The sequence below is a fragment of the Anser brachyrhynchus genome (genome assembly GCF_964034855.1).
Source record: "Anser brachyrhynchus genome assembly, chromosome: 2".
Taxonomy (NCBI): domain Eukaryota; kingdom Metazoa; phylum Chordata; class Aves; order Anseriformes; family Anatidae; genus Anser; species Anser brachyrhynchus.
In genome coordinates this window covers 68,866,474-68,883,409 of record NC_137695.1, presented here as the reverse complement: position 1 = coordinate 68,883,409, position 16,936 = coordinate 68,866,474, and the positions used below count along the sequence as shown (strand labels likewise).

The following is a 16,936-nucleotide window of genomic DNA, read 5'->3' as shown; positions in this document are numbered from 1 at the left end:
TATCTCCAGTGTTTATTAATAAATTGCAGGTGTTGCCTCTCTTCTCAAAATGCAGGAAAGCAGGCAGCTTCTGAGCTCAATGAATGGGTATTTTGATGTATATCCTGTGGGTTATTTCCCTCCCTACTCCCTCACTGTTGTTTTCCTAGGAAAAACTGTGGCCAGGACTCTTCCCTCCGGCTATAAACCTTCTCCTAATTCCTAGCCTAATTGTATTAATGGCCCATTTATACTTGTTCTGCCCCCGCCCCAACTCCACACTATAAATCATCTCCCTTTGCTGGTGGTTACTCCTGCAGGGTGTTGATAGGTTCCAGTTAGACACACAGCTTGGCAGCTTTCCTTCTACCCAGCTAAGCCCCTCAGCCAGCTCCCTTGACCCTCTCTCACACAACGACCTCCTCTGATCTTTTCCAATGTCCTCTTCTGGGCCTGCCCTGACTGACTCCTTTCCTTCAACATGAGGTGCCACAGTGGCATGAAGCATGTTAGAGGAGGGCTCACCAGGCCCTTACAGAAGGGCTATTTCTCTTTTGTAATCTTCAGGACTTAAAGGAACTACCTTACCTGATTAAACATTAAGATCATGTTCCTGTCTTTTTCTTTTTCTTTTTCTTTTTCTTTTTCTTTTTCTTTTTCTTTTTCTTTTTCTTTTTCTTTTTCTTTTTCTTTTTCTTTTTCTTTTTCTTTTTTTCTTTTTCTTTTTCTTTTTCTTTTTCTTTTTCTTTTTCTTTTTCTTTTTCTTTTTCTTTTTCTTTTTCTTTTTCTTTTTCTTTTTCTTTTTCTTTTTCTTTTTCTTTTTCTTTTTCTTTTTCTTTTTCTTTTTCTTTTTCTTTTTCTTTTTCTTTTTCTTTTTTCTGCTTTATTTACGTCTGCAGAGCTTATGATAACCCCTACGGCAGCACAGGAAACTAATACTCTCAGGTCCTCCTTGGCAACGTCTCCCAGGTGAAGGGGTGCCTTCTGAGGACAAAATGCTGGCCACAAGTCCCTGCTTGTATAAAGTTATGGCTCCTACAGAGGGAATTTTGATGGTTTCTGCTGCTGCATTTAAGGCATTTCATTCCTCCTGCACAGTCCTCCCCATGTTGTGCTAACATTAAATGTCATGTTCCACCCTTCTTTTACTTGTGTCAGTAGTTCTGACAATCTTTTCCTCAATGATCCATCCAGTCAGCCCGATTTTCATATGACAAAAAGTGCATTACAAATTTGTATCCAGATCACCTGCTCAGTGGGTAATGAAAGACAAAGAGCAGGACGCAACAGAGAGAATCCAGGGAGAACATTTTTGAAGCTGAACAGAGGTAACATAAGCAAAATCACTGAGAGAGAGATTTGCTATGAGTTACCTGGAGAAGCACTGGAGAAAGACCTATGGAAAGCGCAGGACAAAGGGTGCTGCATGAGCTGAAAAGCAGCACCTGGCACTACTGTTAAGCCCAACAAGTTTCCAATGTTTGTGTCTCCAGGGAAAGAATGATCTGTGCAACCTTTCTCTGTACCTCCATCATGAAGCGGAGCACGCTTCGTGTTGAGACAGTGGTCTAATATACAAACAGATTTAGGGTTGGGTTTTCTTAAGCTCGTTGAGAAATGTTTGCTTTCTCAGAGTTGAGCATGCAGAAGTTAAAAAGAATAAACCAGCATAACTTTTTTTCTGGACACTCCTTTGTATGTTTTACCTTTAAACATAGAAGATACACTATTTTCCCACTGCACCCCTGTGTGCAGTGAAGTAGACTGATATCTGTGGGCACCCTGCCTGAATCACACAACTGTAGGTTGCTGCTGGTGAGATTGCAGGGAGAGGGAGAGAGGACGTTCCCTCCATCCTGGAACAGATCTGTCCTGGCAGTCGGGTTCTTTCTCTGCTGCAGTGATGCTGTGCTTAATCAGCCAAACCTGGAGCCCTCTAAGGAGTCATTCATTGTGTGTTTTCATTGCCTGGCTTGATACCTATTTGCAGAAATGCCAAGCATTGTCGGCTGCAAACAAAAGTCCTCTGAACTAAACACCACGCAATAGAATATCTGAAAAATCAGCTAATTGGCATCAAGCAGGATATTAGCTGATTTATCTGTTATGGCTTCATCTATAAACTGCAAATTATAGTGCAAATTACTTTACCACCCCAACCCATATATCAAAGGGTGCTGACAGAAAATGATGCTTATGAAGTACTGTAGCAAGCGCTATTTATTAAAGATAGGAAATGTGCAGTAAACGTAGCTTAGGACATCTTATTTAAGAATGGGGAAAAAATTGCTATTAAATCAGTAATCACCACACATACTGCACTTCCAAAGACGCAGCATTCAACTTAATGGTTGTATTTCTTTCATTATGTAAGGAAAGGAACTAGGGGCTTAAGCGTAGTTACGGAATTAGGACTGACTCAAGGTCTGTCATCTTTTCTAACTTTTGAGGGCTTAAATCTGCAACAGGCCCCGGCTGTAGGGCTGAGGCTCAAAGGAGCGGACAGGAACACTGCGAGCCAGACCACTCGCGTCTTCCTCGCCGCTTTTTTGCCCTGCCCCGTGCCCGGGCGACCTCTCTGTGTGCGGCCGCCGGGAACCCACACGGAACACTGAGAGGTGCCAACGCCCCAGCGGCGGCGGGACAACGGCCGCAACCGCTGCAACGGCCCCAGCCGCGCGCCCGCCCCTCGCGGCGAGGACCAATCAGGCGGCGCGCGGCCCAACGGTCACGGCCGAGCGGGCGGAGCCGCGGGTGGGCGGGGCCTCGCGCGTGCGGGGGTCGGGGCCTCCTTACCCCGCCCCGCCCTCCGAAGGTGATGGCGGTGGTCGGGGTGTTGGGATGGGCGGTGGTGGTCGTTGGCGCCGGGAAGGTGACGGGCCGGGGGGAGACACAGGCACGGCCGTTGGGCGGCCCCCCCGGGCCGGCAGCATGAAGGTGGAGGCGGGGGACCTGTCCGCGATCAACCTGTCGGTGCAGCAGGTGCTGAGCCTCTGGGCACATGGCACCGTCCTGCGCAGCCTCACCGGTAACCGGGGGCAGGTTGGGGTGGTTGGGATTGGGGTGGTTGGGTTTTCGGGTAGGATTGGGGTTCTCCTTCTGGGGACTGCTGGTGCCAGGGGATGCTCGGAGTGGGGTGGCCGCGAGGGCTCCTGTGGTTCTGCCAGCGGGTTTATTTTTTATGGGTGGCATTTGAGGGAAAGCTATTTAAATGAAAAATGAATGTCAGAAGCAGAGACTTTTACTCTTTTGTTGTTATTTTTTTCACCCTGCACAGTGAGGGAGGTAACAGGGTGGCAGGTGTTTGCTGGCACATAAACCTAATTGTAAGCTTCAGGGGTTCTGCTCTGGAAAGGTGAAGCTGAGCCGTGGAAGGGGCGCTCGAGACAGGTCGTTACGGCCTGCTAGGAGAGGGGAGCTTTGGCAGGAAAAAAAGTTCCACAGCAGTCCTTTGTAGCCTATGTTAGAAGGTACAGAGCAGGGAAATGTGTCTGTGTGCTACTTGTCGTGTCCAGGCGTAAAGGGAATGGTGAGTGTCGACCTCTGGACTAGAAAGGGCTTTGTGTTGATAGTAGGGATGTTACTGAGTAAATTCCCTGGAAAAATCTTGAGTAAAGGGTGTATGTTTCTAATATTTATGAAAAAGTATTATGTCATCTTTTCCCTCCCATCTGTGTAAAAGATACATATAAACATGTGTAGCGCAGAGGTGGAGTTGGGGTTTGAAGATGTTGCAAACAAAACTATTATCTTAGGCTTTATGATCTTTCTTGTTGACTTCCAGTTAAAAGTAACTTTTAATAGGTTCTACTTTATTAATTTGACCAATAAACTTTTTGAAGCGCATACATTTTGTATCGCTGTGTCTGGTGATTAAATCTTAAAGGTATTAGTGTGTCCCCACACGAATATAGTTCCTTTCCTGAATAGTTATTTTTGCATTCTTTCTATAGAAATACTAGTTGTACTGTTAAAGGAAGGAGTTAACAATGGATGTAACTTTTCTTTGTGTTAGACATCCTGCAAAGTTTTTCTTATTAGAACGTGATGCAATGCAGGCATTTCTGTGAAGTTCAGTGCTAAGTGTTAGGTAAGAAAAAATGTTTCTTGGTGCTTTTGCGATATAACAAGAAGTTGCAGAAGGTATTTTAATGTCAAATGGTTATTTTTAATTTAAAGGTGATTTTTTTTTTTAGTGTAGTAACTGATATTAATGAGTAACTGTTGTTAAACTTGCATAAAAACTTTCTAAAATATTTACTGACTGTAGAAGTAATTATTGTTCAAAAACAGATGTTCTGCTTTTCTGTGCTGAAAAGAAAGGAGAAAGTGAAGGAGAAACTTCTTCAGAGAACTGGAAAGAAATATACAGCATTCCATGAATATTCCTCAAGACTGCTTTGTGTTTATTTTTGGACTTAAAGTTGTGGTTTGGATTTGGGAGTTAAGTTGTTCAAGCAAGAATTTGTCTTTAGATAAATAATGCTGGTTATGTATGCACAAAGTTATACAATTTTATCAGCAAAGTTATGTTCTTTATTAAAAAAATGTATCAACTCTATTCAATGTTTTGAAATAAAATACGAGCTCCAGCCTTAACCAGGAAGTGTTTGAAACCTCAGTGGTTTAATTTATGTGTGTGATTGGTTTTGTTGTTGGTTTTTGGTGTTTTTATGAGAAGTTGAACCAATGTTTTTTTTATACCATAAGTCTGGTTCATGCTCAATACACAAAGAGAAATCCAGCCTTTCATGTAGGATAATATAGTACAAAGTACCACAGGAGACTGCGGACAACTGAATTCCTGCCATGTGCTCATCACGCTCCACGATAGCAAGCACTGTTTGCTGTAGCTGAACCCAGGCCCACTGACTTTTGCTTCATAGCTTCTTGCCTTCACTTGGGCATGTTACTATAAATGGTGGGGGTAAGGTTCTGCGACCTGTTGGAGAGGAGAGGGGGCTCCTACCTCACCCTATTTTAGCTCCTCCAGCAAATCCAAGTGGCCCCTTCACGTGCACCAGTTATGCACTAAGTGGTAGATCGGGCTTTACTAGAATGAGTTGGCTAATGAAAACTGAAAAATGAACTGAACTGAACTGAAAAATGTCCCTGCATGAGTGTCAGTTGTAGTAAATATTCATGTTATAGGCTACCTCAAGTTTAGGGAACTTTGCAATATTTCTGTCCTTCCTGTAAGCAAAGTAGGTGTTTTGTTTATGTCTCGTTAATTATTTGTTCCAAAGACTGAAGCCGCCTTCTATTTTTTTCCTAAGCTTCATCCTGCAATTATTTGTCCCCTGATTTTTCTGGACTATGTTGTTCTCCCCTACCCTGCAACTTCAGGGGGTCTAGTCTCTAAGGATTTAAATGCTTTTCAGCAAGTTCTTCTCTTCCAGTTAATACAGCAAAAATGGTAGCATCTACAAACAACAATTTGACTGTATAGACCTGATAACTTCCAGTGCACCAGTTAATACAATAACTAAAGAAAGGACCTAGTGATGAAGAAAACACCATAATGTATAAAGAACTGAGTTAAGTTTGCACGTATAATAAACAGGCATTTCTTAATCTGAGTGTGTTGAGTTCATAAATCTGCAAGGATATAATGTTATGTAGTTTTTTAATTCAAACTTCAGCACGTGCTATCTTGTTGGCTGAAATTTGTATCTTTGTGTTCAGGGCGCAGATACTTAAATTCTGCACAAAGACTTAATTCTGTAGCAAGTGGTAGATAGTTACTGGGTACGTAGATCAGAATCTCAAGACAGGTACTTGGTTTTGGAGCAATCAGTCTTGGTTTATGAAATGTTATAGGCAATCACTATTCACCTGGCAAGGACTAGAGGGAAAGAAAAATGTTGAAGATGAGGGACTAATGATGTACTCACTCCCTGTTTACTGAAGCTGAGTGGCAGTGGGACATGTTCATGTATATAGATAATATTCAAAAGTGTTAGCATTTACATACTTTGACTTTGCATTTTTTATTTGCCCAAGATAAAGCTGTTAATGGAATGCAACTTCAAATTTGATAAGTCAATACAGATGTTATTCTAAACTTTAGCATCCTTTGTCTTTTTTCTAATCATAAAAGTCTAATCTTTGAGGTTGTATATGCCTACAGTGATATGTTCAAAGTACATGTGTAACAGATAAGCATAATATGATTTGTGTATTATATGTATAATTTATATATGATAGCTATAAATACCTAAATTAACAGAGCAGTACCCTAAATCTGGAGAGAAAGAGCATGAATTGCAAGTGCTTGAGCCCTGCGGCTCTTCTGGGGGGTGGGAGGGAAATTCCACCCACATAAAGCCAGGGTGATCTGTGCTATGCGTTGGATGTTGTGGCTTGTAAGCCACAAAATACTGGATATCTTCCAGTGCTTTTTTCTTTCTTTTTTTTTTTTGTAATTTTGTCATTTTGTTCAGGGCTCTTTCAGGTAGCTCTATGAGGATGTGACTAAGTAACTGAGGCTAGGTTTGTGTTTGGAGCTTTCTGCTAGCTAAAGCTAAATCATTATTATCATACCAGCAAAGTATTCCAATTGTGTAGTTCATATCATCAGAAGAGCAAGTTAATCAGTGTAGTTACACAAATAATGAACTTTTTTGACAGCATGCTTTGTTTGTCAAGGTAGTAGCAATTGATCAGGTATGTTTATACCTCTTAGAGTATGAATCTCATACATAAGACATAAGTCTGTTTTATCAGCATGCTCTTAAAACACCGCAGTCTCATTTCTGCTTCATTTATAGATATTAAAAACCTTTCAACTACTGGGTTATTTTTTGGTCAAGCAAAGCCTTGACCCTTTGGGTTCAGACGTTCACGTTCTCTTTCTCCGTTCCCTTATGGCATCTCTGTGTTATCCTCAACCCATTCTTTGCTTCCTTCAGTGTAGGTCTAGCACAGTATTTTTCCAAGGGCCATCTTTCATCATAATTATGGAGTTGGATGATAATGAATTTTAGAGAACCTCAAACTCTTACACAGGAAAAAAAAAACTGTGGATTAAGTTCTGTTTTCAACCTGTTGGGATAAAAATGACTCATTGCTCTCTAGCAAGAATGTGTGTAAGGGGAAAAAACATTTAGTTTCTCTGCTCATAACTCTGTCTAGTAACTTGCTAATCAGCTACTTAACAAATTTGCACACAAGTTGGTGGAGAGTGGATAATCTGCAACGTGTACTTGGAGGTACACAAACTCCAACTGCCTACTTGCAGGGTGAAAGACAGTTAACCAGTTCACAACTGCTTGCTGTGTCCCTCATCCTGCTGCCTGACTTTTGCATCTAGGAGCCTCACAGGCCTATGTCCTAGCCCTTTTCACATCTAAACAAATGTTTGGTTCCTACCATCATGAAGATATGAGGGGTTCCTCCCTCTACCCACTCCAACTGCTCTGAAGTAAATACCTGCAGATTTTAGTATCTACAGTCAGTCTGGCAAAAACAGAAGATATGAATGATATATTATGAGAAGGTACTGGGTTATTGCAGTTGCATGTAACGCTACCTGTGTTTCTTGCATTGCTGACTTTGTGATACTATTGAGCTGAAAACCTAAGGCTTTGTGAAGTCATGGTTTATAGCTGGGTTCTTTAAACACTACAGCTGCATTCATGTAGAACAAGAAATATTTCTGGATGTTATCTAATTGCCTTTTGAATGCACTCAGTATGCATTGTCACTTTAAGGAATAGGAGGGGAAAGTGTGTGTGAAAGAACTCAATTTTATCTAACATTTGGGATTGGTTCTGTTCTACTGTCTTCTGCCCTAAATATAAAGTGCGGCAGGATGCTAATTTTCCTTGAGCCTTATTTGGAATCTAAATAAGACCAAGATAGTTGATCATTGTGCAGTTATTTTGTTGTGTAGAGGGGTTGTGAATATGTTTGGGTTCTTCCATTTGGAGTTCCATTTCATAATATTACCTTTTCTTCTATGAATACAGTCATCATAAGAAGTCTTCCTATGACTGCAAATTCATTTATTTTTCCACCTGGCAAGGGTCAACAATGACCACAACCACTGATTTCCTAAAAGGCATTGTGGTGCCTCATATCCCATGTGGAAACTGCAGGGGATAACCTTGATCAATAGACCGCTGTCATAGCTAAGGAGTGTTTAGGAATCTTACAGCATGCAGTTGACATGTCATGCTGCATAAGAACTGAGCATTTTCTTCATCTGTAAATTTGAAATACCTACTCTGAGTCCATCACTGTGGTATCAGGTTATCTTGACCTTCGTAATATTGCAAGATTGCGCTTTCCTCAGGTAGGTGTTTCATCTCTTGTATCTGCTTTAGTTAAGAAAGATGAAAGCTTGGGACAAGTCTTGTAAATACACTGTCCTGTACGGGCCTCTCTTTTACTGTATTTTGCAAACCTGTATAATGTGGATGGAGAACTTCCATGGACTTGCTTAGAGCTACCCCCAATATGTGTGTGTATCCAAACACTCAGAAAGAGAGGTTGTGTCTTGAACTACAGCAGTTAGTATTAACTGTATGTATATTTACCGCTCACCTTCCTTCTTGCCCTCCTAAGTGGGTCTTTTGATTCTCCTGATTTATAGGAGTTCTAAGTCCTGTGACATGGATTTGCCTTTTATGCCTGTATGAAAGGGGAAGGGTTGAGACTACACTCCAAGTACTGGTAAATGAACAAGTACTGAAAAAGTACTGAACTCTTTTTTTTTTTTTTTTTTGTGCTGTGGTTATGTATACTCTACAGACTTGGACTCAAAGGACTGCAGTTACTGTGTGGCAACAATTCTTTCTGAGCATCCTTTTACAGAATGCTTTGCTTAATCTGCTGTGTTTGTGTATTTTTTTTTTTAAGTTAGCTAATTGGGTCATATTTCTGCTTGAATGACTGTGTGTCAAGCTACAGTAATACAGGCTCACCTGATAAACATTGTCCTGCTGTTGTATGGAAGCTGTATCTTTTTTTTAGGGTGAACTGTGGGAAAAACTAATTAAGTTTGGGATTGTGACAGCTGGGAAAACGTCTCCCAGTTTGCTAAATTCTGTGATGATAGAGAGACACAAGATCATCACTGTAGTTGACCTTTAAAAAAAGGTGGATATATTTAGGGTTTCACTTTTTTCTTTTCTTAGTTTTTCTTACCCTTTTGAATTATAGTAAATGCTTTTAGGAGATTATCACCAAGTAAGGAAGCTTCTTTGATTTTTATGTAGCTTTGCTGATGCTCTCTGATCTTTTATTTGAAAGTAATGATCACGTCTGGCAATCTTAGAAATGTCTGTACTCTGCACGTTCTCAAGATCTCCTGTCCTTGCTCAGTGACTTAAATAATAGTGACTACCCGTATCTATAAAAGTGTGTGCTAAGCAATTAGAATAAAGCTGCTGGATGTATTACTACATTTTAATATATTTTATTTCTCTTTTTTTCCTTTTGAAGCTAATTCAATAGAACACTTACCTGGGTAGATATACTGAAGTCTTTAACCTCATTTTTTGCATTTGATGTTAGCTTGATGTGGTCTCTTATTATAAAAGAGAGTTCTTGACTTTTTTCTGGTTCAGTTGGTTTCAGATAATTTTTTGTTCTGCAGCTGTATTTGCAAAATCCTAGTAAGAAGTTACAATTATTGTGTTGTGTTTTTTTTAAAAAAAGAAACCTTTGAAGAAAATATGGTGGTCTTTAATCGGGTGTATTATTACAAAAAACTGTACTAGATTTCTTTTTACAAATTTTTGATCATAATAGAGTTACTTCTTTGGTAGACCGCTAAAAGGGGATAGTGTCTTGAGTATATGCCAGTGTTTTCACATTGACTCCTTTTAAGACTGAAATGGGTATTGCTTTTCTTTTACTATTGATTATATGCAATGTTTCTAAATCTCTTATAAATTTATTGCCTGAAAAATACTAATCTTTTGACTGCTTTCTTTCAGAGATGTGGTACTGGGTTTTCCTCTGGGCTCTCTTCTCCTCTCTCTTTGTCCATGGTGCTGTGGGAGTGTTAATGTTTCTGATGCTGCAGAGACATAGGCAGGGGAGACTAATCTCTGTCATTGTGGTCTGCATTGGATTTCTGGCTTCTATAACAGGAGCCATGATAACCAGTAAGTTTGTCTTTTGTGCTTTTACTTATTTACTCTAAATTTAAATCAATATTAAAACAAATAAACCTTCTCTTAGTGGTTTGGTTATTGTTTATTAAGGATTTTGCTTTAGTCATGTAGCAATTCTAATGAAAATCACAGCTGAGTTTCTCTTCATGTTGTGGTAAAGATAAAAATGATTCCAGAATTGTCAGTGGACAATTGTCCTAGTCTTTCATCTTGTAAACTTTGGGTACCAGGCTGTTCAAATGTGTGTGCTTGACAGGTAATACCTTTTTGAGACCAGAAAGTGCAGTCCTGTCTTATCGTACTTGTGCAGACCTTTTGCCAAAAGTTTTTGATCAAGATCACCTGTTAATACCCTTAAAGACAGCCATTTCGTTTGGAAATGAAGCTCTGATCCCATTGATTGCAGGACTGACTTCTTGCTCATTTCCTTGAGTCTGCTGGAGGTTTTTAAATTGCATTTGGATAGGATGTTGCTCTCTTAAAGGAAGGAAAGGTGCCATGTAGGTACTGACTTGCAGCAGAGAAACTTTTTTTTTTTTTAGTGACTGGATAACAATCTGAACTATTCATGCCACTCAGAGAACAGACCAAACAATTTGGTTTATGGATTTGAAAGACCTTCCCAGTCTTTTGTGGTTATAATGATAATTTCCAATTTATTTGGTGTAGGGAGGAATGATGCCTTTGAGGGTAAAGCCTTTGAGGGTATGGAACTGTGTAAATTTAGAGACTGTCATATAGCCTGAAACTGTAGGTGAGCCATGTTGCCTTTCATTCTGTCTTTGAATTGTACAGATTATTAGAGTAGTGGTAACACTTGAGCTTCACTCTTGGGTGTTTTGTAGGAGATTATTTCTTAAAGTTTCTTATACTGAAAGTCATTCTTGCCTGTTAGCTTTCAAGATTAAATAAAAATACAAGTTTCTGAAGAAATATTTCCTTAAGGCTTTCCTCAAAGTGGTTTTAATTGCTGTGTATTTCCTAGCCTAGAATTTCCAGTGTTTAACAACAGTTCAGTGTAATTCTACTTTTTTTTTTTTTCTTCTAAGGTAAGGCATATATGGAACCCGTTGAGAACCTTACATTGTGAGTTATGCTGACATCAAACTGTCCTACATATAAAATGGCAGTGGCCCTGTTAGGAGGTCAACTGTGCATGACTGTTTCTGAAGAACAAAAGATAGAAATGTGTTGCTGGATATCCAAGCCGAGACTTTTTCAGTAGTATTCTGCACTGGGGAAGGATGGGGAAGGTGTTTGTGAAATGAAATTACTTTCTTTCCTCTATGCATAAGAGGAGCAACACAGTTGTGTTTTTAGGCATCCAGTTTTACATGTCAAAACATTTAACAAATAAACAGCACTGTTTATGTGTAAATAATGCATTTCACCTAAGAATTTCTCCAAGATAACACTGTGGACTTTTATTACACTGTTCCCAATGGTTTTGCACAGAACGTTGTAACTGGGTTAAATAAAAACATTGAGGTATTTTTGTTTCTGGACAGCACTGGGTTCTTTCATCCTGAAAGAAATTCTGTGAGGAGCTTCTGAAGGCCAATTATGGTAGTACGATATTAAAGAGTATTTTCAATAGCTATTATGCTGCAAGCTGGAATTTAAGTTAAGTATTTAGCCTTTTGGATAGGCGAAATCCAGTACTTAAGAAATTTAAATATCAAACTGATTTCCAATTGTATTTCCAGTTCTCTGAATCGTTTGTGTAGTTGAATGCAATATGGCCTGTTAAATGATGAAAGTTCAATTTTGCTCATGATAGATCTTTCAAACTTTATGGGTTTTTGAGAAAAGACAACAAACTGAGTGAACAGTGGTGAATACTGTCAAAAATAACCCGAGGAATAGATATGTTAGGCAGTTTGAGGTAATGATTTCGGCTGCATTTTATCCCAAAGGGTTTGTTCTTCCTCCTCCCTCAATACACACTCTTTTGGTGATATTCTCATTTCCTCAATGGCAACTTATTGTAGTATACTCTGGCTCTGTACCAGTTGTGCTGGGTTATGCATTACAGGTTGTATTACACACAGTTATTTAACAAATATAAATACATAATTATCAAGCTGTAATGCTTTTAATGTTTTCATTATTGATGTTTTCCAAAATATCTCAATGTTTTCTTAAGCAAAACAAGTCTATTATTGGGATACCATAATTTGATGCTACTAGTTAATAAATCTTAGCCATTTCAATTCAGTTTGAGAGTTCAATCACCTGAATAATTTTAGTGTCAGCACTGGGCTCAGTCTCAAGGATCTCTTTCAGTTTTTGACAGTCAATCGTAGAGGAACAAATGGAAAAGCTTATGCAAGGTGTCTGAGTGAAATAACATAAGGCTAGCCTTGTGGTGAAGTTTCTGACAAAATATACTTTACGTTTTTTTTTGGTAAAGAAATAATTATTAGTGAATTCTTTTCCTACAATGTTTGAGAAGTGTTTTTTTAAGATGGATTTTGATCACTTCAGCAGACTATTCACATTAATGACTGAGCAAAACCAAGGAAATTCTGTTGTTTTTTTTAATTCTTGGTATTTATTTCAAATGTTGTGGTGGCTCTTCAGTTTTCTTAGAGCTTGCAAAAGCATCTTTGTGTTTTCTAGAAGCATTTAATTGTAGTTAATTGGCTTCTCAGACATTATGTACAAAAGGTTCTACAATTATTTCAGAATTAAGTTTTTTTTTTTTCCTGAAGATCATAACCTCATAAGACGGCAAATTCAGTGATCCCTTAGGTAAGGGAAGCAAGCACTCTACAACAAATATTAGTTCAGAAAAAAATATTTTTTTTAAAAAAAAGCTTTATTCTAAGTGAACTTCTGAGGTATAGATTGAGTAAAATTTTTATCCACAGACACAGCTGTATACAAGACTCTTTTTTTTTTTTTTTTCTGGATGAACATTTTGGTGTCTTCATGCTCAGACATCGTTTGAGAAGAAAATGTTCTTCATCATTAGCCTGGTATTTTTGACTGGTAGCAAAGAGTACCTTTCTCAGGCACTTGTTTCAAGTCAACACAACTATTTGCTTGCTGTGTGACTTTTGCTCTTTATATGCATGTGATAAATTCAGCATGTAAAAGACAGTGGGAGGGAGGTAGGAGCAACTGGCTTTGTTTAAAATGCAGTATTTTGTTGCTGGCTTATCTTGATCATGTGATATTATACAAATGGGAATCTGCGCACATCTACAAGAATAATGGTGTCTTAATTTGATATAACTCAAAATCTAATGATATCTGTAGAGATTTCTTCTTATACACATTCATGGATGACAATATAAGACTTCTTGATTTTTTTTCATGTTTTGCTTGATTTTTCTGAACAATTGTTATCAGATTAGTAGTTTAAATCAAATTTAAACTGACTCAGTTTGGCTTGTTATTTAACTGAAATATTAAATGAAGATGATGGAAATTTTTAGTCGTTTTGTAGACTCCAGCAATCTTCCTGTTGGCTTCTCCCTGCTTATGCAAGCACAATTAAACCAAACTTGAACGTTTTTTTGCTAATTTTTCAAATTAGCAGAAGGCAAATATGAAGAAAAAAAATACTAAATTTGAAGACACCTAAAGGGAAATGGCAAGATTCACTTTTTTTCAAATCAAGCTTGTGTTGTGAAAGTTAATCTGATTCAATTGGGAAAATCATCCCTGAAGGCTTTTCATAAAACTAGAAAAAGTCAAGCAAGGCTAAATAATTGCATAATGCCATGAAGTAATACAGTGTTTGGTAATACTCTAGAAATAGCTGATGCATAAGCACAGTAAATTATTTATCATATATTTCAGCCTTGGGTTTACATCTGTAATTTGATGGTTGTTTTTCCTGTGATTCTTAGGTGCTGCAGTAGCTGGAATTTACAGAGTAGCAGGAAAGAATATGGCTCCCTTAGAAGCTCTCATCTTTGGTGTTGGACAGACAGTACTGACATTAATTATCTCATTTTCAAGGATTCTTGCAACACTCTGAGGTTTATGTAAAAAGAATTTCAACTAGCCTAAAGAAATCTCTGATCTGAAGAGAAGCTTCCTGGAAGTGGATTCAGCAGCTTATGAACTTGAATGCTAGTGCAAGAGAAAGGAAGCGATGTGGAACATGCAGTACAAATCTGGAGGTTCAGTCGAATGAACAGACTGTCCTCTAGTGTCTGAACTCTTGTACTTCTGCACTGTGCCTTATGTGCCTCAGTCATAGGCAAGGTGCGGTCCCTGTGTGCAAAGTTGAGATAAAGCACCTTGAGTAGCTGCCAGTCAGGCTAATGCTTGGTGATAGGATCGTTGTTCTTATCAGTGTTTTAATAAAACTAAAGGGACACTCCTGAAAGTTGCTGTATGTGCCACACTCGGAGTTTAGTTCTTAACTGTTGGTTGGGTAAGCTTTTTTGAAATTGTAGATATAGAAGAGCGCTGTGGATATACACTGCGTTTGACTTTAGGGGGAATAGTAAGATAACTGATTTTTGTTCAAACATAATCTCTGTGAACGCTGAATATTCTTATTCAGCATTAAAAACAACAGTTAGGTCCAATTGAAGTGGTAGACAAATATTGATGGGATTTAAGAACTACAACTTTACCAATCATGATGTAATTAGCATGATCTCAGAATGAATTGTCAGTTTACTGAAGATCAGCACATCATTTTTTCATGGTTTTGATTCTTCAGACAACCTTAAGGAGGTTTAAGGAGACTGTGTGAGAAAGAAGTATAATCTGTTGTGTATGTACATATGAATCTTAAACTAATGCATTCCTTTCAGTTAGTTTGTCTGAAACATACAGATGGTTACCAGCCCTTCTGAAAACCTTAGAAAAGCTACTTGCTGCAAGTAAGCTCCCTTTAAGTACTGATAGGACTATTAACCCTACACATATTCTTTAAAGAACAGACAAATGTAATACAGACTTTGAGAGTATACCTATGATGAAAATGGAAAGGGTTTAAAAAAAAAAAACAGTTTTGTTCAATAGAAGACTTGTTAAGTTTGCTTAATAAAACAGTTATCTTACTTTAGAAGTTTGGAAGTGGGGCAGCACTGGTGTATTTACTACCTTGTTTCTGAACACTTTGTATCCTTGGAAAGGTTAAGATACCTGGAACTTTCAAGTAGGTAGCTTTCAGTAGAGTTTGTGCATTTCTAGTTTAAAGGGAACAGTAGTGTTGTGCATGTGAGATGTCTTAAGTGTGAATATTTGGAGTGAATAGAAATTTTAATCTTATTTACGAAGTGCAAAATTTAAAGGGCCCAAAGTTCTCTATGAAGAATAAGACATCTTTTACATACTTATTCAACTGAATGCTTTTCAGCAGTTGACTGTTAATACTGATAAGAAGAATAAGTTGCCCAAAGGTTTTGCTGTTAAGATGTCAAAAAGACTTTCAGAGTTGTTGAAATCACTGGCATCTGCTGTACAGCTAAAAGAATAGGGTTAAAATACAATTTACAATCCAGCTTTATTGCCTAGTGCTTCAAAGCAGTATAATGAATTAACCTGCTTGCTGTTATTTTCTTCCACATAAACCATTCTTTTTTTTTAAGTGCTAAGGATGCTGATATTTTTTTCTTTCAAAGTATTTTACTTTTTTTGAAAATGTACAAAGTCACAGGCTATGAAGGGAACAATGTAAAATGCAGGTTTATAAACCTTCTCAGTGTTATACTTTTAGCTTTGAATCACTTTAAAATGCTGTGGAATACCTATATTTTCCTTACTTTGATTTCAAAACTTACTTTTCATGGCTTATTTTTTTTTTTTTTTTACTTTCTGCTGATACTTTTTGGCATAACAATCATAGCACTTTAATAGACAATTAAGTTGCGTCTGTCAAAATGCATTTTAAACTTCTCCCCATTGTCTTACGATATGAGAACTGGTTTCAGGTATTTAATTCAAATGGAATAATAAAATAAAATAATGATATTTCTCCTAATGTGCCTTGTAACACATTTTTAAGGGAGATTTTAAAAAGTTGCTATCTCTTCATTGTTGTTCTTTTTTAGGTATTATGAATCAACTTGGTTGTTTGATATGCCTCATCCAACAGACATTAAAGTGTCTGTGTTTGACAACTTAGAAATACTTGTCTGGATCAAAAACAACCCTCTCACAAAGCATTGCATTCAGTAATTTAAAACGTCTTGTGGCTTTACCTCACCCTGTATCATGTTCCCAGTCTCCAAATTACATTGAGCATCTTGATTCTTATTATATGGGGTTTTTATGCTATCACTGGTCAAAGGCTTGTTTTATTTCACTAACTTAAACTCTTATCAGACCAGTGCTACCTTAAGAAATTTATGTAACTAATAAAATTTTATTGATGAACTTCATTCTTCATTTTAGTTGTGGTGCCAATGAATTTTTTGCCATTCTAACCTTCCTCCTTTGACAAGGAGGTATCTTTGCAGATGTTGAATAACCTTCCTCCAAATAATTTTTATTGTATAGATCATTGTAATCATTTTTAAAGTGGTTAGGTGCTTATTTGTCTCTGCTTTATATGACATTGTCTAGCAACAATGAATAGGCAGTTAATGTAGTGCCTAACTGGTGTAACAGACAAAGTTTTTAACTGTGTCTTGTGAGGGATAGATGAGGATGACTAGTTTGTCTGTGAAATGTTCCTTGATCATGGCATGAACTTAATGAATAATAATTCCAGTAGAGAAAACAAATACAAGTGGCCTTACATCTCTGAAACTTGGAGGCTTCATTCCACATCCTTAGGAATAGCATTGTTAAACTTGTAAAAGGTGCTCTATTCAAAGCAGTGTGTGTGTATATATGCTATTTATATAAATACATGTATT

The 16,936-nt window shown here is 37.9% G+C and overlaps 1 protein-coding gene across 3 annotated transcripts; it reads left to right on the top strand.

Annotated features, from left to right (window-relative positions):
- Positions 1-2,729: 2,729 nt before the first annotated feature.
- Positions 2,730-16,451, top strand: LOC308189108 (transmembrane protein 170B-like). 3 transcript variants are annotated; one of them, XM_080578855.1, is made up of 4 exons: positions 2,730-3,007; positions 9,924-10,094; positions 11,153-11,189; positions 13,964-16,451. In XM_080578855.1, exons 1-4 carry the CDS (start codon positions 2,821-2,823, stop codon positions 14,103-14,105), a joined length of 537 nt encoding a protein of 178 aa, XP_080434981.1. In that variant the 5' UTR covers positions 2,730-2,820; the 3' UTR covers positions 14,106-16,451. The 3 variants fall into 3 exon arrangements, 2 of the variants coding, with proteins under 2 accessions (XP_080434981.1, XP_080434982.1); XM_080578856.1 differs by lacking the exon at positions 11,153-11,189 and having other exon boundaries at positions 2,736-3,007; XR_013946018.1 differs by lacking the exons at positions 9,924-10,094; positions 11,153-11,189; positions 13,964-16,451 and adding an exon at positions 4,273-9,917 and having other exon boundaries at positions 2,861-3,007.
- Positions 16,452-16,936: the final 485 nt, after the last annotated feature.